This window comes from Phocoena sinus, chromosome 15 (genome assembly GCF_008692025.1).
Source record: "Phocoena sinus isolate mPhoSin1 chromosome 15, mPhoSin1.pri, whole genome shotgun sequence".
NCBI classification, from domain to species: domain Eukaryota; kingdom Metazoa; phylum Chordata; class Mammalia; order Artiodactyla; family Phocoenidae; genus Phocoena; species Phocoena sinus.
Window position 1 is genome coordinate 50,562,822 of NC_045777.1, and position 22,984 is coordinate 50,585,805.

Here is a 22,984-nt window from a genome sequence, read left to right on the forward strand (position 1 = left end):
CACTGCCTGCAGTCAAGACCTGGCCCCTGGCCAACTAGAGGCCCTCCAGGTCATCCTGGAGGCAGAGGGAGTCGGGGAGTCCCCATCCTCAGCCTCGCATGCCGGGGATTGCCTGCCAGCCCTCCCCGGGGGCCATCCCCTGGGCTGGGTAGTCCTGGTTGTTGGTCTTGGGATGGGTGGGGTGGCGCTAGAGGAGGGGACAGGCTGCAAAAGCGAAATGGAGGGACCTGGCTGAGGGGGGTGATTCTCCGGCCCTTGACCCCATTGCTGGGTACCTGGTACCCCAAGAATCATCTAAATGGCCCGTGTTTCTTTATCTGTCCCGAAACCACGATGCCACTCACCAAAAAGAGACACAAGCCAGTGTGCAGAGAAGTCAGCCCTGGGCACAAGGAGCAGGGTGAGGGCCATCCCCACAGCAAGGCAGGTGCTCAGGGCCCAGGGACCCACAGAGAGGGTGGCTGAACCTGGCTGGGCCCTGGACCCTTCCCTCTCCGTCAGCGACACCCACAGCCAGAAACACAGCGACGACCACGTCTGCTTTCCATGATCTTTAATGAGCGTTAGTGCCCACTGCCCGCTCCCTGGGCTCGGGGCAGGAGCGTCAACAGGGGGTGCTCAGGGCAGGGGGCCAGGGAAGGTGGGGAAGGATGCCGCCTCAGCAGGAAGCAGCGGTGTGGGGACAGGAGGGGACTGGCTTCTCCGCTGACCCAGGTGGCAACCCTGGGGACCGGGCTCAGGCCTCCTCGGGGACGTACTGGTGGATCCAGTCCAAGTAGTGGGTGATGCGGGTGTAGATGCCTGGCCGGTTGGGCTGAGCACAGCCGTCGCCCCAGCTGACCACACCCGCCTGCAGCCAGGTGCCATTCACCTTGCAGACCAGGGGCCCTCCGGAGTCGCCCTGGGGAGGGGAGGGGTCAGCGGTGGCTGTGAGGCCTGGGCGGCTGGGGGCTGCAGGGGGACGCGAGACCCACCTGGCAGGAGTCCCTCTTGCTATTCCCGGCACAGAGCATGTCGTCCCGGACGATCGGGATGTTGTCCCCTGTGTACAGGCCAGTGTGGTATTTCATGTCACAGATGCTGTTTTCCACGACGGGGACCTTCACCTGCTTCAGGGGAAATGGCGGTGGCAGGGGTTCTGGGGGTGAGAGGAGAGGAAGGATGCTGCATCAGGAGAGTGTGGGATCACCGCCCTGAGCCGGCCGGCTGGGACCCTGTTCCCCAGAGGAAACCCCAGGTGGTGGAGCCGTGATGTGCCCAAGTCCCCCTCCAGCGGTCCCTGACACTCACGTCCACTATTCAAGTTGCCCCAGCCTGTCACCCAGCACCGAGTCCCCGGGCGAAAGGTCTCCGAGGCAGGGGGCAGGGTGACCGGATGGACGTGGCTGGAGATGTTCACGGGGTCCCCAAGCTCCAGCAGGGCGATGTCCGCCCCGTTCTGAGCTATGTAGTAGTTGGGGTGGGGGATGACCCTGCTGATGGGCAACAGCTCGTCCTGGTAATAGAGGTGCTGCTCCCGCAGCTGCACCCTGAGGACTGCGGGGTCTTGGACTTGCCTGGGGAGAGAGAGGGCCACCTACTCAGGGGCTGAGCCACCTCCGGGACACCCAGGAGCGTGAGTAGAGCCCCAGGCCCACCCCTACCCGCCAGGCCCTGTGGAGACTCACGGTCCGACGCAGTGGGCCGCGGTCAGCACCCACCAGGGGTGGATCAGGGATCCCCCGCAGATGTGTTTCCAGTACTGGGTGCTGAATCTCAGGCTCACCTGCCAGGGCCACTTGCTCCCAGAGGCCTCCCGTCCCCCTACGATGCCTGCTCGCTGCAGGGCCTGGTCTGAGGCTGGGGCAGGAAGTGCCTTCAGGACACGACACGACCCAGCCATCGGGCTCAGCCCTTCCCTGTGCCAGCACCACCCTGGGCTTCTCTGAACCCACCCACCCATCCCTGGGCTTGTGGGGGGTGGGGTGAGTGGACAGAGACAGAACGGGCCCAGGGTCAGGACTCACCAGCGGCCGCATGGACCAGGCTCACCAGGAGGGGCAGCGCCAGCACCGGCAGATGGAGCATCTGGAAGGAGCGCGGAGGGGCAGCTGGAGCTTGGCTGGGGGTCTGTGGGGTGTGGGTTCTGTGGGGTGGGGTGTCTGTGGGGTGCGGGGTCTGCAGGGTGTGGGGTCTGCAGGGTATGGGGTGCAGGTTGTGGGGTGTAGGTGGAGTCGGGGGCCCCGGTGATCAGGGGCTCTGTCCAGGCCAGGGGGTCTGGAACCTCAGTGCTCTGGATCTGAGGCTCAGCCATCCTGCTCCACGGTGACACCCAGGTGTCGGGCTCCCACTGGGGGTTCTCACCTTGGCGTGTCCAGCTGCTTTTGCCCAGCCCTCTCTCCCTGCCTCTTATCCTCACAGAGCAGGACAGGGTCAGGGGAGGGATGCTGGTCATCCAATCCAGAGGGAGGAAGTGGATGACTCAGACCCAGTGCCCGAGTCCCTCTGGCCAGGAAGGGGCCCTGCAACCCCCGCCCCAGATGGCAGACCCGATTCCTCTGCGAAGTCGGACAACAGTCATCTCTGGGTGTTATCCGAACAGTTAACTCTGCCATCAGTGGAACCTTTTTATCTGGTGATCTGAGTGCCATCAGCAGAGGGACAGGCAGAGGGAAGTAAAGAGGAGATGACAGGAGAGGCCAGTACCAGTCTTCCCTGGACACTCCCCCACCAGACCCAGCACCACTGTCCCTGTCCGTCCATCGACCCCACTTCCTTACTCTCCCCTGGGCCTGCTCGTCACCCAGGGCCTCCAGCCCACCTCCTCACCCTATGGCATCCTGGACCCCCGGCTCCGCCACCCAAGTGGCTCCTCCTGTGCCCTAAGGGAGCCTTGCCCTGTCCCCACCCAGGACACCAACCTGGCTCTGGGGCCTGCCTGTCCCTGGCTATAGCAGAATCCGTCCCAGGTGACCAAGTGCTCAGCCCTGCCCCCTCCAGATTTTGTGTCAGCTGTTTGCCCTGTAACCTCGGGTCTCTAATGGGATCAAGAAAGTATGTTGATTTGCAGTTTGTCTGGGGTGTGAGCAATGCTCTGTCTGGCTGTGGACATCTCTGAGTCTCTGAGTTGTGTATGATATTAGGTCAGACCCAGGCTCTGATTTTCCCATCAAGGTGTCTAGCTGTTTTAACACATTTTTGAAAAAACCATCCTTTTACCCACTGAATTACCTTGTTATCTTTCTCACAAATCACCTGGCCTTGTGTACGTCTATTTCAGGCTTTCTCCAGTTCCGCGCATTTTAACTAGAGCGCACTGTTGAGATTAGTTTGCTGAGAATTTCTGTTCGCCACAAATGGGTGTTGAACTTTGTAAAATTCTTTCTCTGCATCTAAGGAAGCAATAATACTTTTGTTGTTTTAGTTTGTTAATATGGTGAGTTACCTTGATTGATTTTCACATGTTAAACTAACCTTATATTCCTGCAATGAATTGTACTTGGCCATGATCTGTCATTCTTTTTATATTCTTAAGAACTCAATTTGCTAAAATTGTATTAAGTATTTTGGTGTCTCTTTATAGGACAGATGCTGGTCTGTGGTTTTCTTTTCTTATAATGTCTCTGGTTTTCTTATCAAAACTCCTCTTGGTCATGATGTATTATCTCCCTTGTATTTCTCTGCATTCAATTTGCTAATATTTTGTTTAATTCTTGTATCTATGTTGATAAGGGATATTGGTCTGTAGTTTCCTTTCTATAACGTCTTTGTCTAATTTTGGTAGACAGAGTAGTCCTGACCTTATCAAATCATTTGGGAAACGTTTCTTCCTCTTCTATTTTCTGGAATAAATTATGTAGGTTTGATGTTATTTCTGCCTTAAATGTTTGGTAGATTTACCAGTGAAACCACCTGGGTTTGAAGTTTTGTTTGGGCAGTTGGGAGGGGGGGGCTAGAAATTCAATTTTAAAAATAGACATAGGACTACTGAGTGTATCTATTTCTTCTTAAGTGTTTTTGTGGTAGTTTGTATCTCTCAAGGACTTAGTTCAATTCAAATTTCTGGGTACGGATTATTGACAATGTTTATTATTGGCTGGACATGTCGCAGGTCTGCAATGACGCCCCTCTTTCCTTCCGGGCGTTGGGGTTTGTGTCTTCTCTCTGTTTTTCTAGTATAGTCTGGATGACGTTTAATCCACTTTGCTTCTTTTCAAAGAGCCAGCTCTTGGGCTCTTGGGTTCTTCTTTGTCACTTCCCAGAGAGCAAGCCCCGTGCTGTCTCTCTCTTGCCTTGGATTTCAGGTTGGTTGCTTGCCCTGCAGCCCCAGTTCCTGAGGCTTCAAGAAAAGCTGTGAGCTTGCAGTTTGTCTGACTTTTTGTTTTCTTTTAATGGTGAGAGTGATGCTCTTTTGAGTGTCTGAGGTCCCCAGGCAGAAGCCAGCACATGAATTCATTCTCTGCATGCGCAGCCCCCGTCTAGTCTTTTTTTTTTAATAAGTTTATTTATTGTTGGCTGTGTTGGGTCTTCATTGCTGCATGTGGGCTTTCTCTAGTTGCGACGAGAGGGGGCTACTCTTCATTGCCGTGTGCGAGCTTCTCATTGCAGTGGCTTCTCTTGTTGTGGAGCACGGGCTCTAGGTGTGTGGGTTTCAGTAGTTGTGGCACATGGGCTCAGTAGTTGTGGCTCGCAGCCTCTAGAGCACAGGCTCAGTAGTTGTGGCACACGGGCTTAGTTGTTCTGTGGCATGTGGGATCTTCCCGGACCAGGACTCAAACCTGTGTCCCCTGCATTGGCAGGCAGATTCTTAACCACTGCACCACCAGGGAAGTCCCCCCTGTCTAGTCTTGAAGGCAAGCTCCGGCCACACCAGGATCCCAGGCCTAGGCTCTAAATCTACTCCCTGCCCCCCCCCACACTGGCTGCGTCTCCTGCAGCATCCTCTCATCTGGGTCGGAACACGCCCACTGACAGCCATGGCTGCACAGTTTGGTGGGAGAACGTGAGGGCCTCGGAGTGACCAGGCAAGCACGCTGATGCTCCCGCTGCTGGCAGGCCTTCGAGGGTGACCACAGGGCAGGGGGAGGGGCACCTGGCCCTCTCCAGACCCCTCCTGCCCTCCTTCTTGGCCCTGTGCCCTCACAGACCCCAACCAAACTCAGGCCCCAGGGCTCTGCTGTCTCAGGATCCACCTCTGTGCAGATGGCCCTTGATGGATCTGATCACCAGAACCCTGCCCAGCCAGATGGAGGAGGATCAGTCACTGCAGGGGGTGGTGGCAGGAGAAAGAGCCTGGGGTGCTGAGGGCTGGAGACAAAGGTCCCTGCAGATGGGCTCCCGGAATGTTGGGACAAAGAGTAGGGAGGGCCAGGGCCCATCGGGCAAGGTGGGTGCTGAGGGCCCCCGGGTTCCCCATCCTGAGTGAGCCCTTGCAGCTCTTCTATGGCTGGAAGAGGCTGCTGTTGCCCTGGAGGATCCCAGGGTCACTTAGTAGAGACCGAGTCACAGCAGGATGAAGCCTGGGGGAGGGAGAAGGAGAGGGTCATGGCACAGCCCCAGCCCCAGCCCCCCTCCCGGCGTCCAGGCTGCTCCCCCCCAGGATGGGCAGATGGTGGCCTCCTGGAGGAAGCTCCTAACTGGAGCAAGATCTGAGGCAAGCAGCATCCCCGCTTTGTGGGTTCTCTACGTCGGGGGCACCCTGGGCCTTGGAAAGGGGCGGCAGGGCTGGGAGGCGCTTCTACCCCAGAGAGGGGCCAAGCTGAACCAGCATCCTCCCTAGGGGATGGCACCTGGGTGCTCAGGGCCCTGCACTCCGGGCCCCCGGGCTTATGGGCTGCAGGAGACCCCCCCAGGCCAGGAGGGCATCGCTGGGACCAGGATGCCCCTCCCTGTGCCTCCGCCTGCTTGCCTTCAAATGGGGACAGAAACAGCACCATGTCACAGAGACCATGTCCAGGGGACCACACAACAGTGCCAGGATGGCCTCATTGGCCCGTGGGCTGTGCTACCACCTGGGGCCCCACACTCAGAAGGCCTCGTGCCCACTCACTGCTCTGCTGTCACCATTTTGGGATCTGGAATCATTTTAACAAGGGGCCCTGCATTTTCAGTTTGTGCTACCACCTCCCCCACCCCACCCAGATTACACCATGGGTGCCTGTGGCGCTTCTTCCAGGCAGCAGGCCTGAGCCCTGCAGGTGGGAAGCCCTGCGGGGAGTGTGGTGTGCTCCTTTCCCATGGCCTCTGGAAGGACTTACCAAACTTTGTCGTGTACCGACACGTTTATTACCCTATGGTTCTGGAGGTCACGTGTCTGACATGGGTCTTCTGGGCTAAAGTCAAGTGTCAGCAGCTTGTGCTCTTCCTGGCGGCTCCAGGGGAGAATGTGTTTCCTCACTTTTGCAGCCTCTGGAGGCACTGCGTTCCTGGGCTCCTGGCTCCTCTGCCATCTTCAAAGCCACGTGGTGCAGCTCTCTGACACTGCGGCCTTCTTCCTGGCTCCTCTGACCACAGCTGGGGAAGAGTCTGTGATTTTTAAGGACTCACATGATGACATTGGGCCCATCAGGTAACCCAGGGTAACCTCCCATCTCATCACCAGAAGCACATCTGCGAAGCCCTGTAAACTGGCAGGATCACAGGTTCTGGGCATTAGTATGAGGACATCTTGGAGGGGCCATCCTTTTGCCCCCCACATATGTGATGGGGTGCAGGTGGGGAGTGGGGTCCCCAGTGCTGGAGTGAATTGAGCCGGGACAGGTGAGGGCCCTGAAGTGGGACCCAGGGATGGCACTGGGGGTCCCAGAGTCAGAGGACCTGGGTCTTTCCAGACCTGCCCCCACCCTCCACACAGGGTGACCCCAGGCCTCCTGGGCCCTAGGAGGGGCAGCCTGGGCTCTGATTCCTCCCTCCCCCACCCCGTGCTTGGCTGATAGGGACAGGTCCCCTCCCTCAAGGCCACCCTCCCAGGTGTGTGGTCCTCACAGGCTCAGCGCAGGCCCCGTACACAGAAGTGGTGTCATCCTTATGTGTATTTGTCACCGGGTCAAACGTGGAGCATGCGCTTTTTAGCCGCGGCTCCAGGCCTGGTGCTGGCGGGAAGCAGACAAGTCTGTGCCCCCCTCCCCCACCCTGTGGATCATCAGGCAGTTCTCCACCCTACCCCGTGATTCTGTTTCCCCCCACCTAAGAGGGGGTGGCTTACCTAGAAGATCTCAGAGGGACCCACAAGCGTGTGCTTAGGAGCCAGGCTGGGAGCTGGGAAAGTCCTGGCCCCTCCCAGAGGCCCTAATCAGCTCTGTTATCAGGCCCTGGCCCACAGAGGACGGTTAGGAAGGGCAGCTGGGCAGCTGGTGCTGTGCCTGACTGATCTGTGATGGAGACCACAGGACCTGGGGACAGGTGGGGGGACAGGGACACTGGGCAGGGGGGCGAGCTGGCACAGAGACTCCAGTCACAGGGCCTGAGCTATCTCCACTGGGCTCAGTCTGGGCCTCAAACTGTATTCTGTATTTCTTTTTTTTTTTAATGTGATTTTTTAGAACAAGTTTAGATTTATAGAAAAATTTCAAAGTTAGTGTAGATGCACCCGTGTACTCCTCATCCAAGCTCCTCTCTTGTTTTGTTTTTGTTTTATTTGGTTTTGCTGGGTCTTAGCTGCAGCAGGCAGGCTCTTTAGTTGCAGCTCAAGGGCTCCTTAGTTATGGCATGCGAACTCTTAGTTGTGGCATGCCTGTGGGATCTAGTAGTTCCCTGACCAAGGATCGAAACCAGGCCCCCTGGGAGCGCGGAGTCTTAACCGCTGGACCACCAGGGAAGTCCCTTCCTCTCTTGTTAACATCTTCCATTGGTATGAGTCATTTGTTATAATGATGAACCAATATGATGCCTTATATTAACTAAAGTCCATAGTTTATTCACATTTCCTTACTTTTCCCCTAGTGTCCTCTGTCTGTCCCAGACCCCCATCCGGGCCCCACGTGACATTTAATTGTCTCGTCTCCCTGGGCCCCTCTGGGCTGGGACAGAGTCTCCAGGCTCATTTGGTGTATTTCCTGCCTCAGTCCCAGAATCGGTGCCAGCATCATTTCTCCGAGGAGACCAGTTCCCTTTACTGCAGGACTTAGAGACCCAGATCCGGGCACAGGATGTGCTCGTTGCTCTTGGGGTGTCATTGCCCTCAGGCCCCCACGGCTGACAGAGCCAGGCTGTGTGTATACCGACTGGTGTGTATCCTCGTAGCCGTGGTACCTTTATATGCATCCACCTGCATCTACGTGAAGCTACACTCGGCTTCAGACTCACGTCTCCACCTTGGATGCACCAGCACAGGGGTCACTCCAGCCTCCACCCCTGCTGACTTGGAACCCCCCACCCAGGCGAGAAGCTGGCTCCCTCGGGTCCCCATCCCGTCCCTCAGCTGCTCACGTCCAGCCTGGACGGCACCCCATGGGAACTGACTTCATCAACAGAGTGCATGCCCTGTGCGGCCCCTTAGCCCTTAGTCTCACGGTCCCACTCAGTCCTAGGGTGACCCAGGCGGCACCTGGTGCCCAGGGAGGTGGTTCCACACACTCGTGAACGGTGGGTTGTCCTGCCTCGTCTGCACTTGGGTAGCAGGACTGCACCTCAGGATGTTCATCTCGCACCTGCGGGGGGACTTCTTGCTGTTTCCTGTCGGGGGCATGAACATGGAGCTGCTGTGAACGGTGCTGTTCAAGTCTTTTTGTGGAGGTCTCAGCTCTCTTTGAATGTTTCCCTGAACAAGAGGATTCCAGGCCCCTCCCGTCACTTCTCCAGGGAGCCCAGCGCCTCGGGGGCAAATGGTGCTTAGAAACCGAACCTTGTGATGGGTGACGCTGAGGCTCTTGGGGTTTCCCAGGATATAGCTAGGGAATGCACACACGGGCTGACACGTGAGCACACACGGGCTCCTACACCTCACATCCACAGTTCAGTATCTATATTGAAACCACCAGCTCTCCCCAGTCCCAGTTCCACACTGCGGGGTTTACTGCAATCCCCTCACCTACCGGCAGCCCTCTCTGGCAGGTGAAACCCGGTTCCAGTCCCTAATCCCTCAACTTGTTTGGGTAGTGCTCACGTGTCACCATCTCCCACCCGTTACCCTCTCCCGAGCACAAGCCTTTTCACTCAGCAGCACCCTCGCCTCTTCTCTGCAGCGTGACCCCCTCTCGGGCGAGCACAACTCCCACCCAAATCTGCCCAGCCCAGGCTTTGGACTGCACGGCTCAGAGGAAGGTGGGGGAGACTGTGGGCAGAGCCCGTGACTTTCCAGCATTTCAGAGGGTGTGTGGCAGCGTCTCCTTCCATCTGCACTTTCCCGATGAGTGAGCAGGTGTTTCTTGGTCGTGGTTCATCTTTGAGGAAGTATCTACACAAGCTGTTGCCCATTTAAATCATGTTGGGCGTTGTCTCAGAGGGTTGTAAGAGTTCTCTTCCCTCCCTCCTTTCTTTCTAAATCTGGATACAAGTCCTTTATCAGATACGTGCATTACAGATATTTTTCTCCAGTTAGGGGATTGTACTTTCATTTTCTTAACAGTGTCACTCTAAGTGTAAGTTTTAAATTTTGGCAAAGTCCCATTTACCAATTTTTTGTTTCTTTCAGTGGTTTTTGAGTCCCCTCTGCCTTCCTTCAGGTCATGAGGATTTTCTGCTATGGTTTCTTCTGGGTGTTTTACAGTTTTAATTTCTACATTTAAGTGTAAGATCCATTTGGAATGAATTACAAGTCGAGCATCAAGTCTCTTGTCTTCTCCCACACAGGTGACACAGTTGTTCCAGAAACATTTGTTAAGAAGGCCACACTTACCCTCTCTTGAAAACAAGTGACCATGTACGTGTGGGTCTTTTTCTGGGCTACTGTTCTATTGATCTGTACATTACCCTCCATTAATACCACGCTCCCATGGTTATTGCATCTTTGTAGTAAGTCACCAAGGGCTCAGTGTGCAATCCATGCTGTGAGTCGGTGCCTGGGGTCCCATGTGTGGACTTGTATCTGGGTGACTCCACAGCACAGGGCTGCTGCCCCCATTTCCCTACAGCCTGTCCCCTACCCCAGAGCCTCCCCCACTGTCCCGCAGAGACCACCAGCCAGGAATACTCGGCCCAGGGGGCAGCCCTAATTGGCCAGACATGCTGTGTCCCCACGGCCTGGGGGGGCATGCCAGGCGAGCCCAGGCGTGCGAGGCAGAGGATGGGGACTCCCTGACTCCCTGGCATCCTGGTCCTAACCCCACCCTGCCCCCAGGACAACCTGAAGGACCTTTGGTCGGCCAGTACCTGACTGCAGGTGGTGTGGTGAACTGAGTGAGGGCTTTGGCCACCCTAACTGACCCACATCCCAGGCTCTGCTGCCCTCCCGCCCTCTGACCCTTGACCCATGACCCTTCCTGGCAGGGAGGGCACAGACCACAGGCTGGGCCTGGAGGAAGAACCACTGCAGCAGCCCTGGGTCCGGCCCAGCTCATCATCCTCTCCCCGTGGGAACTGAGGCCAAGGTCACACGTAGAAGAGTCTGCAGACCCCAGAACTCCAGGTCCAGCTGTCCACCTCCCACGCCCACGCGCAGTGCCGCCTGCTCCTCGGAGGTCCCAGGCCAGGGCCGCAGCTGCAGTCGGACCTCCACTCTGCGACCGCGACCCAGTGGGCAGGTAAGGGGTGGCCGGGCGTCGAGTCCCTCCTGTCCCAGCATCTGTCCAGCCCTGCCCGGCAGGTGCTACGGGGCCTCTGCTTTTCAAGCCAGGCGCTCCCTCTGGTGGACACGCGGGAAACTGCAGGACTCCGGACGGAGCTGAGCTCGCGGCAGAAATAAATCCACTTTACTTGTGGGTGACACGATCACATACATAGAAAAACAAAAATCTTCTGCAAACACCAGAATAAATGAATTCAGCGAGGCTGTGAGGCACAAAATCAATATGCAAAAATTACTGTATTTCTAAATATCATCCACCAGTAATTGGAAAATAAAAAACACAAAACAATTTCCTATAGAATTTTTAAAAAAAAACAAAACCCACTAATGATACATTTAAAGAAAGGTGTGCAAAGTCAATACAACAAAAAGTACAAAACGTCACCGAGAGACATTTTAAGAGCCCTAAAGAGAGATGTGTCATGTTTCTGGATTGTTAAGATATCAATTATATCCATTTTGATTTATAGCCTCATGCAATCCAAATCAATATGCCAGCAGCCCTACCTCTTGCAGAGATTGACAGTCTGATTCTAAAGTTAATATGAAAATGGAAAGGACCTGGGATAGCCAGGAAAATTTAGAGGAAAAAGACAAAGATGGCTCACTCATCCTCTCCAACATCAAGACATACTCTAGAGCTGTAATAACCAAGACCATGCATTGGGGAAGGATGCACACAAAGATAAAAGGAACAGAACAGAGTAGATATAGATCCCAGAACTGCAGGACCACTTGATTAACGACCATGATGTCACTGATATTGAATGGGGAACGGGTGGCCTTTTCAATCAATGGTGCTGGGCTGATAAGATAAGCGTGTGGGAAGAAGTGAAACTGGGGCCCCATTTACATCAGACACAAAACTTAATTCACGATGGGTTTATGTGAAACGGGGGTGTTGACACAATGAGGCTTCTATACAAAACAGGAGAGTATCTTCAGTACCATGGAGTTCTTCTCACCCACAGAACGGAGTCAGTTCCACATGCACACAACCACCTGGGTGGAACTCAGCATCATTCCGCTGAGCAGAGGACATCCACATGGCACATGTGACACTTCCATGTGCAGGGTTAGAATCAGCAAAACTAACCTACAGTGACAAAAATCATGACAGCGGCTGCCTCTGAGGGTGGAGGAGGGTCTTGACTAGAAGGAGACGTGAGGAAACCTTCCAGGTGATATGTCTTGTTTTGGGTGGTGGTCACACAGGTGTTACAATCGTCACACTTCATTGAACTGGAGTCTCACAGTCTGTGAATTCTGTTGTATATTAGCGTTATCTCAGAAAAATATACATCTATAGACTTCCGGTTTCTGCTCTGACACATAAAGAGCTTGGAAGTCATGATTTTCATCCTCACAACAAGGAAGTGAAGAGCAAACTGAAGGCCAAGTGAAGTCCCATGGGAGAATCCAGGTCACAGGGCAAACCTCTGTCCCCACACTGGACAGGCAGATGATTACAGAGAAGCTCCCACTGAGCAGAAGCTTCAGAGCCTGAGAACACGTGCAGAGTGGCTGCTGGACACTGAGCCTGGGAGCTTGGGCGTTAAAACTTCCTTGGGCACCAGTCCTGGGCGTGCTTGCACTTTGGTGAGAGTTTCCTGCAGGAGCTGCACCAGGCTCTCAGAGAGAAGATCCAAGAAAAAAAGCCTTCAGGTTTCAAGCAGGGAGAGGGGAAATAATCAACTAGAAATGCACCCAGAGCTTTCTGTTGTCTGTGACAGAAGCCTGCCCTCAAGGAAAACCACTTCACCAGACCTGGGGAAGGACAGGTAGGCCACTCAGTCCCCTCCAGCCTTCCTGTAAGCCCACTAAAAAACTGAGACTTACCCATGGGATTATTGAACCTTTCCCCCACCCAATCAACAGGGCTCCAGCATAATAACACTGGATCACAACTGAGAGGGCTGTGGACATAAGCTCTATTTAAGGAGGAGCTTCTAGGGAAACCAAAGGCAACAGAAGAGAAAGGACCAGGACACCAGAGGAATTTGAAGCCTCACAAACAGTCAACACACTCCAACTCCAGCCAGGTAAACACAAATCCTCACACTAAAGACCTATTTGTCTCGGCTCCTATTAGCCAGTACACTGTAGCCAGTTTCCACCAAAAAAATCACAAGGCATGCTAAAAGCAAGGAAAACAGTCTGAAAAGATAAAGCAAGTAATAAAACCAGACTCAGATAAGGCAGAGATTGGCAACTATCAGACTGAGAACTTAAAATAACTATGATAATATGCTAAGGGCTCTAATGGAAAGAGTGAACACTATGCAAGAACAGATGGGTAATGTAATCAGAGAGATGAAAACTCTAAGGAAGAACCAAAAGGAAATGCTAGAAATTAAGAACACTGTAACAGAAATGAAGAACTTCCAGTCAATATCTTACTGGAGTCCTCAATGATGTGATAAGAAAAGGAAACAAAAGGTGTACAGATTGGGAAGAAGACATAAAATTTTCTCTGTTTGAAGATGCCATGATTGTCCATTTAGAAAAATCCCAAAGAATAGACAACAAACAAATTCCTAGAACTAATATGGTATTGTAACAAGGTTGCAGGGTAGGTTAATATTACAGAGTCAGTTGTTATATTTTATATATTTCTATATACCAGAAGTGAAGAATTGGAATTTGAAATTAAAAACACAATGCCATTTACATTAACACTTCCCAAAATTAAGTACTTAGGAATACTCTAACAAAGTATGTACAAGATCTATATGAGGAAAACAACACAGTTCTGATGAAAGAAATCAGGCGTCTAAATAAATGGAGAGATATCCATGTTCATGGATAGGAAGACAGTGTTATTAAGATGCCGAACATTCCCAGCTTGATCATAGGTCCAGCACAATCCCAATCCAAATCCCAACAAGCTATTTTGTGAATGTTAACAGACTGATTCTAAAGTTTACGTGGAGGCTTCCCTGGTGGCGCAGTGGTTAAGAATCCGCCTGCCAATGCAGGGGGCATGGGTTCGAGCCCTGGTCCGGGAAGATCTCACATGCCGTGGAGCAACTAAGCCTGTGCGCCACAACTACTGAGCCTGTGCTCTAGAGCCAGTGAGCCACAACTACTGAAGCCTGCACGCCTAGAGCCCATGCTCCTCAACAAGAGAAACCACCGCAATGAGAAGCCCATGCACCGCAACAAAGAGTAGCCCCCACTCGCCGTAACTAGAGAAAACCCACATGCAGCAATGAAGACCCGGTGCAGCCAAAAATAAAATAAGTTAAATAAATAAATAATTTTTTTAAAAAGTTTAAAAATATAAATAAAGTTTACGTGGAAAAGCAAAAGACACGAAATAGCCAACATGATATTGAAGAAAAAGAACACAGTTAAAGGACGGACACTACCCAACTTCAAGACTTACTATAAAGCTATGATAATATTGATGAGAGAATAGACAAATAGGTCAATGGAATAGGATAGAGAGCCCCAAAATAGACTCATATAGAACAGTCATCTGATCTTTGACAAAGGAGCAAAGGCAATTCAATGGAGAAAAGACAAGCTTTTCAACAAATGGTGCTCAACATTGCTCGTCCACATGCAAAAAATGAATCTTAACACTGACCTTCCACAAAAATTAATTCAAAATGGATCATAGACCTAAATGTGAAATGAAAAAATATAAAACTTCTAGAAGATAACATAGGAGAAAAATCTAGATGACCTCGGGTTTGGTGATGAGTTTTAAGATGCAATACCAAAGGCAAGATCCATGAAGGAAAAAAATGGATAAGTTGGACTTCATAAAAATTATAAACTTCTGCTCTGTAAGAGACACAATTATAAGAATGAAAAGACAAGCCACAGAATGGGAGAAAATCTTTGCGAAACATGAGTCACGTAAAGGACTGTTATCCAAATACACAAAGAATTCTTAAAACTCAACAATAACAAAGCAGGCAATCCAAATACAAAAATAGGCAAAAAACCTAACCAGACACTTCACCAAAGGAGATATAGAGATGGCAAATGAGCACATGAAAAGATGCTCAACATCATACGTCATTAAGAAACTGCAAATTAGAGCAACAATGAGCTACCACTACACACCTATTAGGATGGCTAAAAATCAAAAACACTGACAACACCAAACGCTGGCGAGGATGTGAAGCAACAGGAACTCTTGTTCATTACTGGTGGGAATGCAAAATGGAACAGCTACTCTGGAAGACAGTTTAGCAGTTTCTCACCCTACGATCCAGCAATCACGCTCCTAGGTATTCATTTTCGCAAGGGAGTTGAAAACTTATGTCCACACAAAAACCTGCACACAGATGTTTATAGCAGGTTTATTCATAATTGCCAAAAACTGGAAGCAAGCAAAGGGTCTTCAGTAGGTGAATGGATAAGCAAATTGTGGACCATCTCGACAGTGGAATATTCGGTGATAAAAAGAAATGCGGGGGATGGTGGTGGTGGTGGGATGAATTGGGAGATTGGGATTGACATATATTGACTAATAAGAACCTGCTGTATAAAAAATAAAATAAAATTCAAAAATAAAAAAGAAATGCACTATCAAGCCATGAAAAGACCTTAAATGTATACTGCTTAGTGAATGGAGCCCATCTGAAAAGACTGCATACATATGATTCCAACTCTAAGACATTCTGGAAAAGGCAAAACTATGGAGACAATAAAAAGATCAGGGGTTGCAAAGGGTTCAGGAGAGAAAGATGAATCGGGGGAGCACAGATGGTTTTTTAGTGCAGTGAAACGCTTCTGTATGATACTGTAATGGTGGACACATGTCATTATGCATTTGTCAAAACCCATAAAATATACAACACCAAGAGCGAACCCTAATGTCTACTGTGGATGTTAGTTAATAATAATGTATCAATACTGACTCATCAGGACTGACTTCCCTGGTGGTCCAGTGGGTAAGACTCTGTGCTCCCAATGCAGGGGGCCCAAGTTTCCCTGGTCGGGAGCTAGATCCCACAAGCCACAGCTAAGAGTTCGCATGCCACAACTAAAGACCCCGCATGCCGTAAGTAAGACCTGGCACAGCCTAAATAAGTAAATAAAATAAATATTTAAAAAATACCAACTCATCAATGATAACAATATACCTCACTAACACAAGATGTTCATGATGGGAAAATTGTGGGGGCGGGTGTATCGGAACTCTGTACTCTCTGCTCAACTGTCTGTAAACCTAAAACTGCTCTAAAAAATAAAATTTTAGTTACTTTTAAATGATTATACAACTTCACATACAACTTCGCTTCATAACAATAGGCTTTAAATGTCTGCAGATCTTTTGTGTTACTGTGGTCACATACTTTACCTCCAAGTACGCTATAAACCACACGGTACACTGTTTCAGTTGTTGCTTTAAAATAGTAACTTTTATCCTTTAAATGTTTTTTAAATGAGAAAAAAAAATGTCTTCTTATTCAGGCATTTCCATTTCCAGAGCTTGTCTTACTTTGTCCAGCTGTAGAGTTTTCCTCAGCTATCACATCCTATTGTCTCCAGAACATCCTTTTACATTTCTCGAAGTGCAGGTACACTGGCAATAGAGTCTCTCGGCCATTGTTTGACTGAAAAACTTTGTTTCACATTCCTTTTTTGAACGATATTTACTCTGGTTAAATAACTCAATGTACATAGTCTCTTTTTCTCTTTTCTTTTTTTCTTTACTGATTTAACGATGACTCCCCCTCAGATTTTTTTTTTTTTTTTTGGCTACTTTGGGTCTTCGTTGCTGCTCACAGGCTTTCTCTAGTTGCGACGAGTGGGGCCTACTCTTCGTTGCAGTGTGTGGGCTTCTCATTGCAGTGGCTTCTTTTGCTGCAGAGCACGTGGGCTCAGTAGTTGTGGCTTGTGGGCTCTAGAATGCAGGCTTAGTAGTTGTGGTGCACAGGCTTAGTTGCTCTGCATCATGTGGGATCTTCCCAGACCAGGGATCAAACCCGTGTCCCCTGCATTGACAGGCGGATTCTTAACCACTGCGCCACCGGGGAATTCCCCTGTCTTTGTTTCTGTGTACTGTGTTTTTCCTCCTGGGGATGTTTTTAATCTTCTCTCTCTCTCACTGGCTTTCAGCAATACACGGCGTGCTTTGGCATGTTTTTCTTTAGGTTTATTCTATTTGGGATTCATTGAGATGGTTAGATCTCTGGTTATAGTTTCATCAAATATGGAAAGTTCAGGGCCATTAATTCCCCAAATATCATTTTAGTTTATTCCTCCTCCTCTCCTTCTGGGGCCCCAGATAATTTATGAGAAACTGTTCAATACTCCCAGGTGATTCTGTTAATTTTTTCCTGGCTTTTTCTCTCTGTGTTTCATTTTGGACGGTTTCTATTAGTATGTCTTCAATTTTACTGTTCTTTTCCTCTGTGTGTAATCCGTCAGTAACTCCATCTAGGATGTATTGTTTTCAATGTAGAGATTTTATCGTTTGTGTCTAGATGTTTCATTCAGGTCTTTTTACAGCTTCCATTTTTCTCATCACACTCACGTTTCCTCTACCTGAACATACTTGTACCAGCTTTTTCAGCATCCCTGCCTGTGAACTCCATCATTTCTGGATCTGTTTAGAGTGACTGACTTTTTTTCTGGTTATAGGTCATCTTTTCATAAAATTTCTTTTCATGCCTGGTAATTTTTAAAAACTTATTTTTTTAAATTGTGTCAAAATACGTATAACATAAACTTGACCATCTTAACCATTTTTCAGTGTACAGTTCAGTAAAGTACATTCACATTGTGGTAAACCAATCTCCAGAACTCTTTTCATCTTGTAAAACTGAAACTCCATCCCCACTAAACAACCCCCCTCCCCCTTCCCAAGCCCTGGCACCCAACTTTCTACTTTCTGTCTCTATGAATTTGACATCTCTAAGGACCTCATGCAAGGAGAGTCATACAGAATTCATCTTTTTGTGACCGTGCCTAGTAGTGTTTGATTGGACGCCAGACCTTGTGCACGCTCTATGGTTGGTGGCTGGATTTTGCTATGTTACTTCAAACGTTTGGGGCTGTGTTCCTGAATGCCATTAAGTCATTTGGAATCTGCCAGATCCTTCTGAGGCTTGCTCATCAACTTTGTCAGGGTGGGTCTGGAGAAGCGGTCACTCTTGTGCTAACTTCACTCCACTGCTAAGTTGATGGGACTTGGCCAGAGCCAGGTATCACGAGGTTTCTCCAATCAGCTGGGGGACCATGAGACGTTCCCAGGCCTGTGTGAGCACCCAGAATCCTCTGCCTGCTCCCCTCAGATGGTTCTTGTCCCTGACCTCGTTCCTGGTGTTGACACTTTCCTCTCAAGCACTGGCAGGGCCCCAGGGGACCCCTCCGGGGGCCTCTGGAACTCACTGTGTGCAGGTGTCTCCTCCCTGGCTCGCGACCTCACGAGTTCTGGCCGCCTGGGGCTCCCCACCCCCTCACAGCTGCCTCCAGGTGCGCTGTGGTCACTGTGGCTCTCGCCTCACCCTTTGCCCTTCTCTCAGGGGCGGTCCCACGCTGCCCCTTGCCCAATGTCTGAAACCGCTATTTCATGTACTTTCCCCAGCGTCTAGCTGCCTACAGTGGGGGTGTTGCACATGCCCCCTGTAACCCCATCTTGGCCAGAAGCAGGTATCCTGGGTGGAGGATCCTTACTGACCTCACTGGGCTAGATTCGGAAAGATGGAGACGGCCTGGAGCACACGTTACACTCACACGGAATGAGCTCCCCTCCCAACACAGCAGAGCCTCTTCATCTCTTCTCTTCACGAGAACAGCGCTTGGAGCATGCCTGGTGGAGACCCTGAGGGTCCTGCACTGGCTGTGTCCTCTGTCCTTCTGTTCACACTGTCCCAGATATTACAGGGACCCTGAACTCCAGGTAGTTTGGAGAATATGGACCAACAGTCCAGGGACAGGAGCATCTCTCTCTCTCTGAGATGGCTGGTAGGGTGGCTGTGCCTGTCCTGGAAGATGAGTGCCATGGGACACAGGCCATGTCCTCGGTGGATAGGTCTTTCCTTTACTCAGCTGTCACCAGGGCTGCAGAAGACAGTCCCCCCACACACACACATGCCCCCAACTCTGATCTCCTCCATGCTCCCCCTGTCACCCCCCAGAGCCCACCCCTGGGGAGGCCCACCCCCCAGGTCCCTCCTCCCCAGGGCAGCAGCCCACCCACCAAGGGTGGCCCAGCCCCACTTTCCTCTGGGTACCCCTGTCCCTGGCTGGCTGAGGCTCTCTGGGCATCTCCCAGGCTCCTCCCTGGGAGTCCTCCCCCTGACCCTTCTCACTTCAGGTCCCACCTCAGGCCAGTGGCTTGCGACGCCTGGGGAAGCAGGACCCCCGTGTCTGGCCCCAAAGACCACAGCCTCAGCCAGAGACCTCCCCATGGGCTACCTGGGAGCTGAATGCACCCATGGCCTTCACTCGTCACTCACTCATTCCACAGTTAGAAATCCACAGTAAGGTCATGAGATCACTTGTTTTAAGGCCCTTGACGACACCACTTGTCAACAGCATCTCTTCCCAAGCCCGTGCGACACGTGGGACACAACCTTGCAACACAGGGAACTGCGTCTCAGAAACCTTGCAAACGTGACCCCAAGATGATCGCTCAGTTTATATTGCATTTTCGTTATTAACTAGGTGAAATCTTTTTAATGTGCACATGGTCATTTACATTTCTTCAATGAATTGTTTATTTATTTGGTTATTACTGATTTTATATGAGGGACTTAAACTTTTTGTTATTACTGGGTTGCAAGAGTGAGGAGGTGGTCCTTGTGTACTAAGGATACTCACCTGAGAGGGTCTTCAGGGGGACCCATGTGGGATCTGTTAACTCCTTCCCATCACCTAGCGCCCTCCCACCCCCTTCGGTCTGGCCAGGTGTTGGTCCAATGTTAGCCAGTCAGAGCAATCACATCCTCGAGCTGCTGATTGGTCTGCTTCCCAGGGCTGAGCCAATCAGAGCCTTCCTTGGAGGTGCGGCCCTCTGTGCTCCCTAAGCCCCGCCAAGTCCCCTGGCGGGCCCTGGGCACCAGCGTGTCACCTGTTGTCCCTGCCTCCTCCACCGTGGTCTCCTAGGGTCCCATCTCCATCAACCTGGTGCATGGGACCCGGATGCAGCACCTGGAGGCGCTGGGACCAGTTTGTTGAGAGAATAAGTGAGCACCGTCTGCTAGAGGGAGGCCTGAGGTGGGGGGGTCTCCAGGCCTCCCTCTAGCAAGATGCTGTCCCCCGAGAAATCCAGTTGAATACACCCCTAGGGTGTTCAAGGGAGCCAGCCAGAGACAGAGCCAGGGCGAGGCTCCCCCAGGGCATAGAAGGGGCCACCCGGGTGGATGTGTGTGGGTGGGGGAAGCAGGGTCCAGGAGGCCGTGAGGTGGGGCAGTGGGCTGCAAGCCCAGGGTGACCAGCAGGCTCAGGGGAGAGTAAGGAGGTGGGGCGGATGGACGGACAAGTACAGTGGTCGCTTGGCACTGCAGGACCGGGGACAGGGGTGCTGGGTCTGGTGGGAGAGTACTGGCCTCTCCGGTCATCTCCTCTTTACTTCCCTCTGCCTGTCCCTCTGCTGATGGCACTCAGATCACCAGATAAAAAGGTTCCACTGATGGCAGAGTTAACTGTTCGGATAACACCCAGAGATGACTGTTGTCCGACTTCGCAGAGGAATCGGGTCTGCCATCTGGGGCGGCGGCTGCAGGGCCCCTTCCTGGCCAGGGGGACTCGGGCACTGGGTCTGAGTCATCCACTTCCTCCCTCTGGATTGGATGACCAGCATCCCTCCCCTGACCCTGTCCTGCTCTGTGAGGATAAGAGGCAGGGAGAGAGGGCTGGGCAAAAGCAGCTGGACACGCCAAGGTGAGAACCCCCAGTGGGAGCCCCACACCTGGGTGTCACCGTGGAGCAGGATGGCTGAGCCTCAGATCCGGAGCACTGAGGCCCCAGACCCCCTGGCCTGGACAGAGCCCCTGATCACCGGGGCCCCCGACTCCCCACAACCTGCACCCCATACCCTGCAGACCCCACACCCTGCAGACCCCGCACCCCACAGACCCCCAGCCAAGCTCCAGCTGCCCCTCCGCGCTCCTTCCAGATGCTCCATCTGCCGGTGCTGGCGCTGCCCCTCCTGGTGAGCCTGGTCCATGCGGCCGCTGGTGAGTCCTGACCCTGGGCCCGTTCTGTCTCTGTCCACTCACCCCACCCCCCACAAGCCCAGGGATGGGTGGGTGGGTTCAGAGAAGCCCAGGGTGGTGCTGGCACAGGGAAGGGCTGAGCCCGATGGCCGGGTCGTGTCGTGTCCTGAAGGTACTTCCTGCCCCAGCCTCAGACCAGGCCCTGCAGCGAGCAGGCATCGTAGGGGGACGGGAGGCCCCTGGGAGCAAGTGGCCCTGGCAGGTGAGCCTGAGATTCAGCACCCAGTACTGGAAACACATCTGCGGGGGATCCCTGATCCACCCCTGGTGGGTGCTGACCGCGGCCCACTGCGTCGGACCGTGAGTCTCCACAGGGCCTGGCGGGTAGGGGTGGGCCTGGGGCTCTACTCACGCTCCTGGGTGTCCCGGAGGTGGCTCAGCCCCTGAGTAGGTGGCCCTCTCTCTCCCCAGGCAAGTCCAAGACCCCGCAGTCCTCAGGGTGCAGCTGCGGGAGCAGCACCTCTATTACCAGGACGAGCTGTTGCCCATCAGCAGGGTCATCCCCCACCCCAACTACTACATAGCTCAGAACGGGGCGGACATCGCCCTGCTGGAGCTTGGGGACCCCGTGAACATCTCCAGCCACGTCCATCCGGTCACCCTGCCCCCTGCCTCGGAGACCTTTCGCCCGGGGACTCGGTGCTGGGTGACAGGCTGGGGCAACTTGAATAGTGGACGTGAGTGTCAGGGACCGCTGGAGGGGGACTTGGGCACATCACGGCTCCACCACCTGGGGTTTCCTCTGGGGAACAGGGTCCCAGCCGGCCGGCTCAGGGCGGTGATCCCACACTCTCCTGATGCAGCATCCTTCCTCTCCTCTCACCCCCAGAACCCCTGCCACCGCCATTTCCCCTGAAGCAGGTGAAGGTCCCCGTCGTGGAAAACAGCATCTGTGACATGAAATACCACACTGGCCTGTACACAGGGGACAACATCCCGATCGTCCGGGACGACATGCTCTGTGCCGGGAATAGCAAGAGGGACTCCTGCCAGGTGGGTCTCGCGTCCCCTGCAGCCCCCAGCCGCCCAGGCCTCACAGCCACCGCTGACCCCTCCCCTCCCCAGGGCGACTCCGGAGGGCCCCTGGTCTGCAAGGTGAATGGCACCTGGCTGCAGGCGGGTGTGGTCAGCTGGGGCGACGGCTGTGCTCAGCCCAACCGGCCAGGCATCTACACCCGCATCACCCACTACTTGGACTGGATCCACCAGTACGTCCCCGAGGAGGCCTGAGCCCGGTCCCCAGGGTTGCCACCTGGGTCAGCGGAGAAGCCAGTCCCCTCCTGTCCCCACACCGCTGCTTCCTGCTGAGGCGGCATCCTTCCCCACCTTCCCTGGCCCCCTGCCCTGAGCACCCCCTGTTGACGCTCCTGCCCCGAGCCCAGGGAGCGGGCAGTGGGCACTAACGCTCATTAAAGATCATGGAAAGCAGACGTGGTCGTCGCTGTGTTTCTGGCTGTGGGTGTCGCTGAGGGAGAGGGAAGGGTCCAGGGCCCAGCCAGGTTCAGCCACCCTCTCTGTGGGTCCCTGGGCCCTGAGCACCTGCCTTGCTGTGGGGATGGCCCCGCCCTGCCCCTTGCACCCAGGCCCACTTCTCTGCATGCTGGCTTGTATAGAGCACACATCTCCTGAAGGGAAGAGTCGTCCCCTGCTATTGTCAGATCTCAGTCCACAGAGGACTGCACCCCCCACGATTGTCTCATTTCATCTCACAGTCACGCCTGTTTCCCCTATCTCCCATCTGTCTTTTATTGGGAATGTGTTCCTGCTTATGAACAAGGCTGCTTTTTCGATCTGCATTCTAGCACTGTCTCCTTATTGGTGATTGTGTTCTGGAGTAAATTCCCAGAGAACCCCCGGGGGCATTGCTACATCATTTCCAGAAAGGCTGTTCCCCTGTCTCCTCCTACCCGTGCACATCACAGCACTCCCCTCATAACTGCCAATGACAGAGATTCTTTGCTTGATCAAACATTAGTCAGGCTCCTGAACCTTCTCCTGGGCCCAACTGTGCCCTTCCTGGTTATACCCCATTTTACCAAGAACCCTGCTGAGTCAGTTTAGCAAGAACCGCTGCCCTTGGTACCCAATCTCCCTT

The 22,984-nt window shown here is 52.8% G+C and overlaps 2 protein-coding genes across 4 annotated transcripts; one reads left to right on the forward strand and one right to left on the reverse strand.

The window, feature by feature from the left end:
• Nucleotides 1–736: 736 nt before the first annotated feature.
• LOC116740299 (tryptase-like) lies at nt 737–2,067 on the reverse strand. Its single transcript, XM_032605797.1, has 5 exons — nt 2,023–2,067; nt 1,668–1,855; nt 1,291–1,556; nt 975–1,138; nt 737–901 (listed from the first exon to the last, which is right to left on the reverse strand). The coding sequence occupies exons 1-5, from the start codon at nt 2,065–2,067 to the stop codon at nt 737–739; spliced, it is 828 nt and encodes a 275-aa protein (XP_032461688.1).
• An 18,722-nt stretch (nt 2,068–20,789) lies between these two features.
• LOC116740244 (tryptase-like) lies at nt 20,790–22,234 on the forward strand. Of its 3 annotated transcripts, none has more exons than XM_032605670.1 (5): nt 20,790–20,850; nt 21,018–21,189; nt 21,301–21,566; nt 21,719–21,882; nt 21,955–22,234. In XM_032605670.1, exons 1-5 carry the CDS (start codon nt 20,790–20,792, stop codon nt 22,117–22,119), a joined length of 828 nt encoding a protein of 275 aa, XP_032461561.1. In that variant the 3' UTR covers nt 22,120–22,234. The 3 variants fall into 3 exon arrangements, with proteins under 3 accessions (XP_032461561.1, XP_032461563.1, XP_032461562.1); XM_032605672.1 differs by having other exon boundaries at nt 21,024–21,189; XM_032605671.1 differs by having other exon boundaries at nt 20,790–20,834; nt 21,002–21,189.
• Nucleotides 22,235–22,984: the final 750 nt, after the last annotated feature.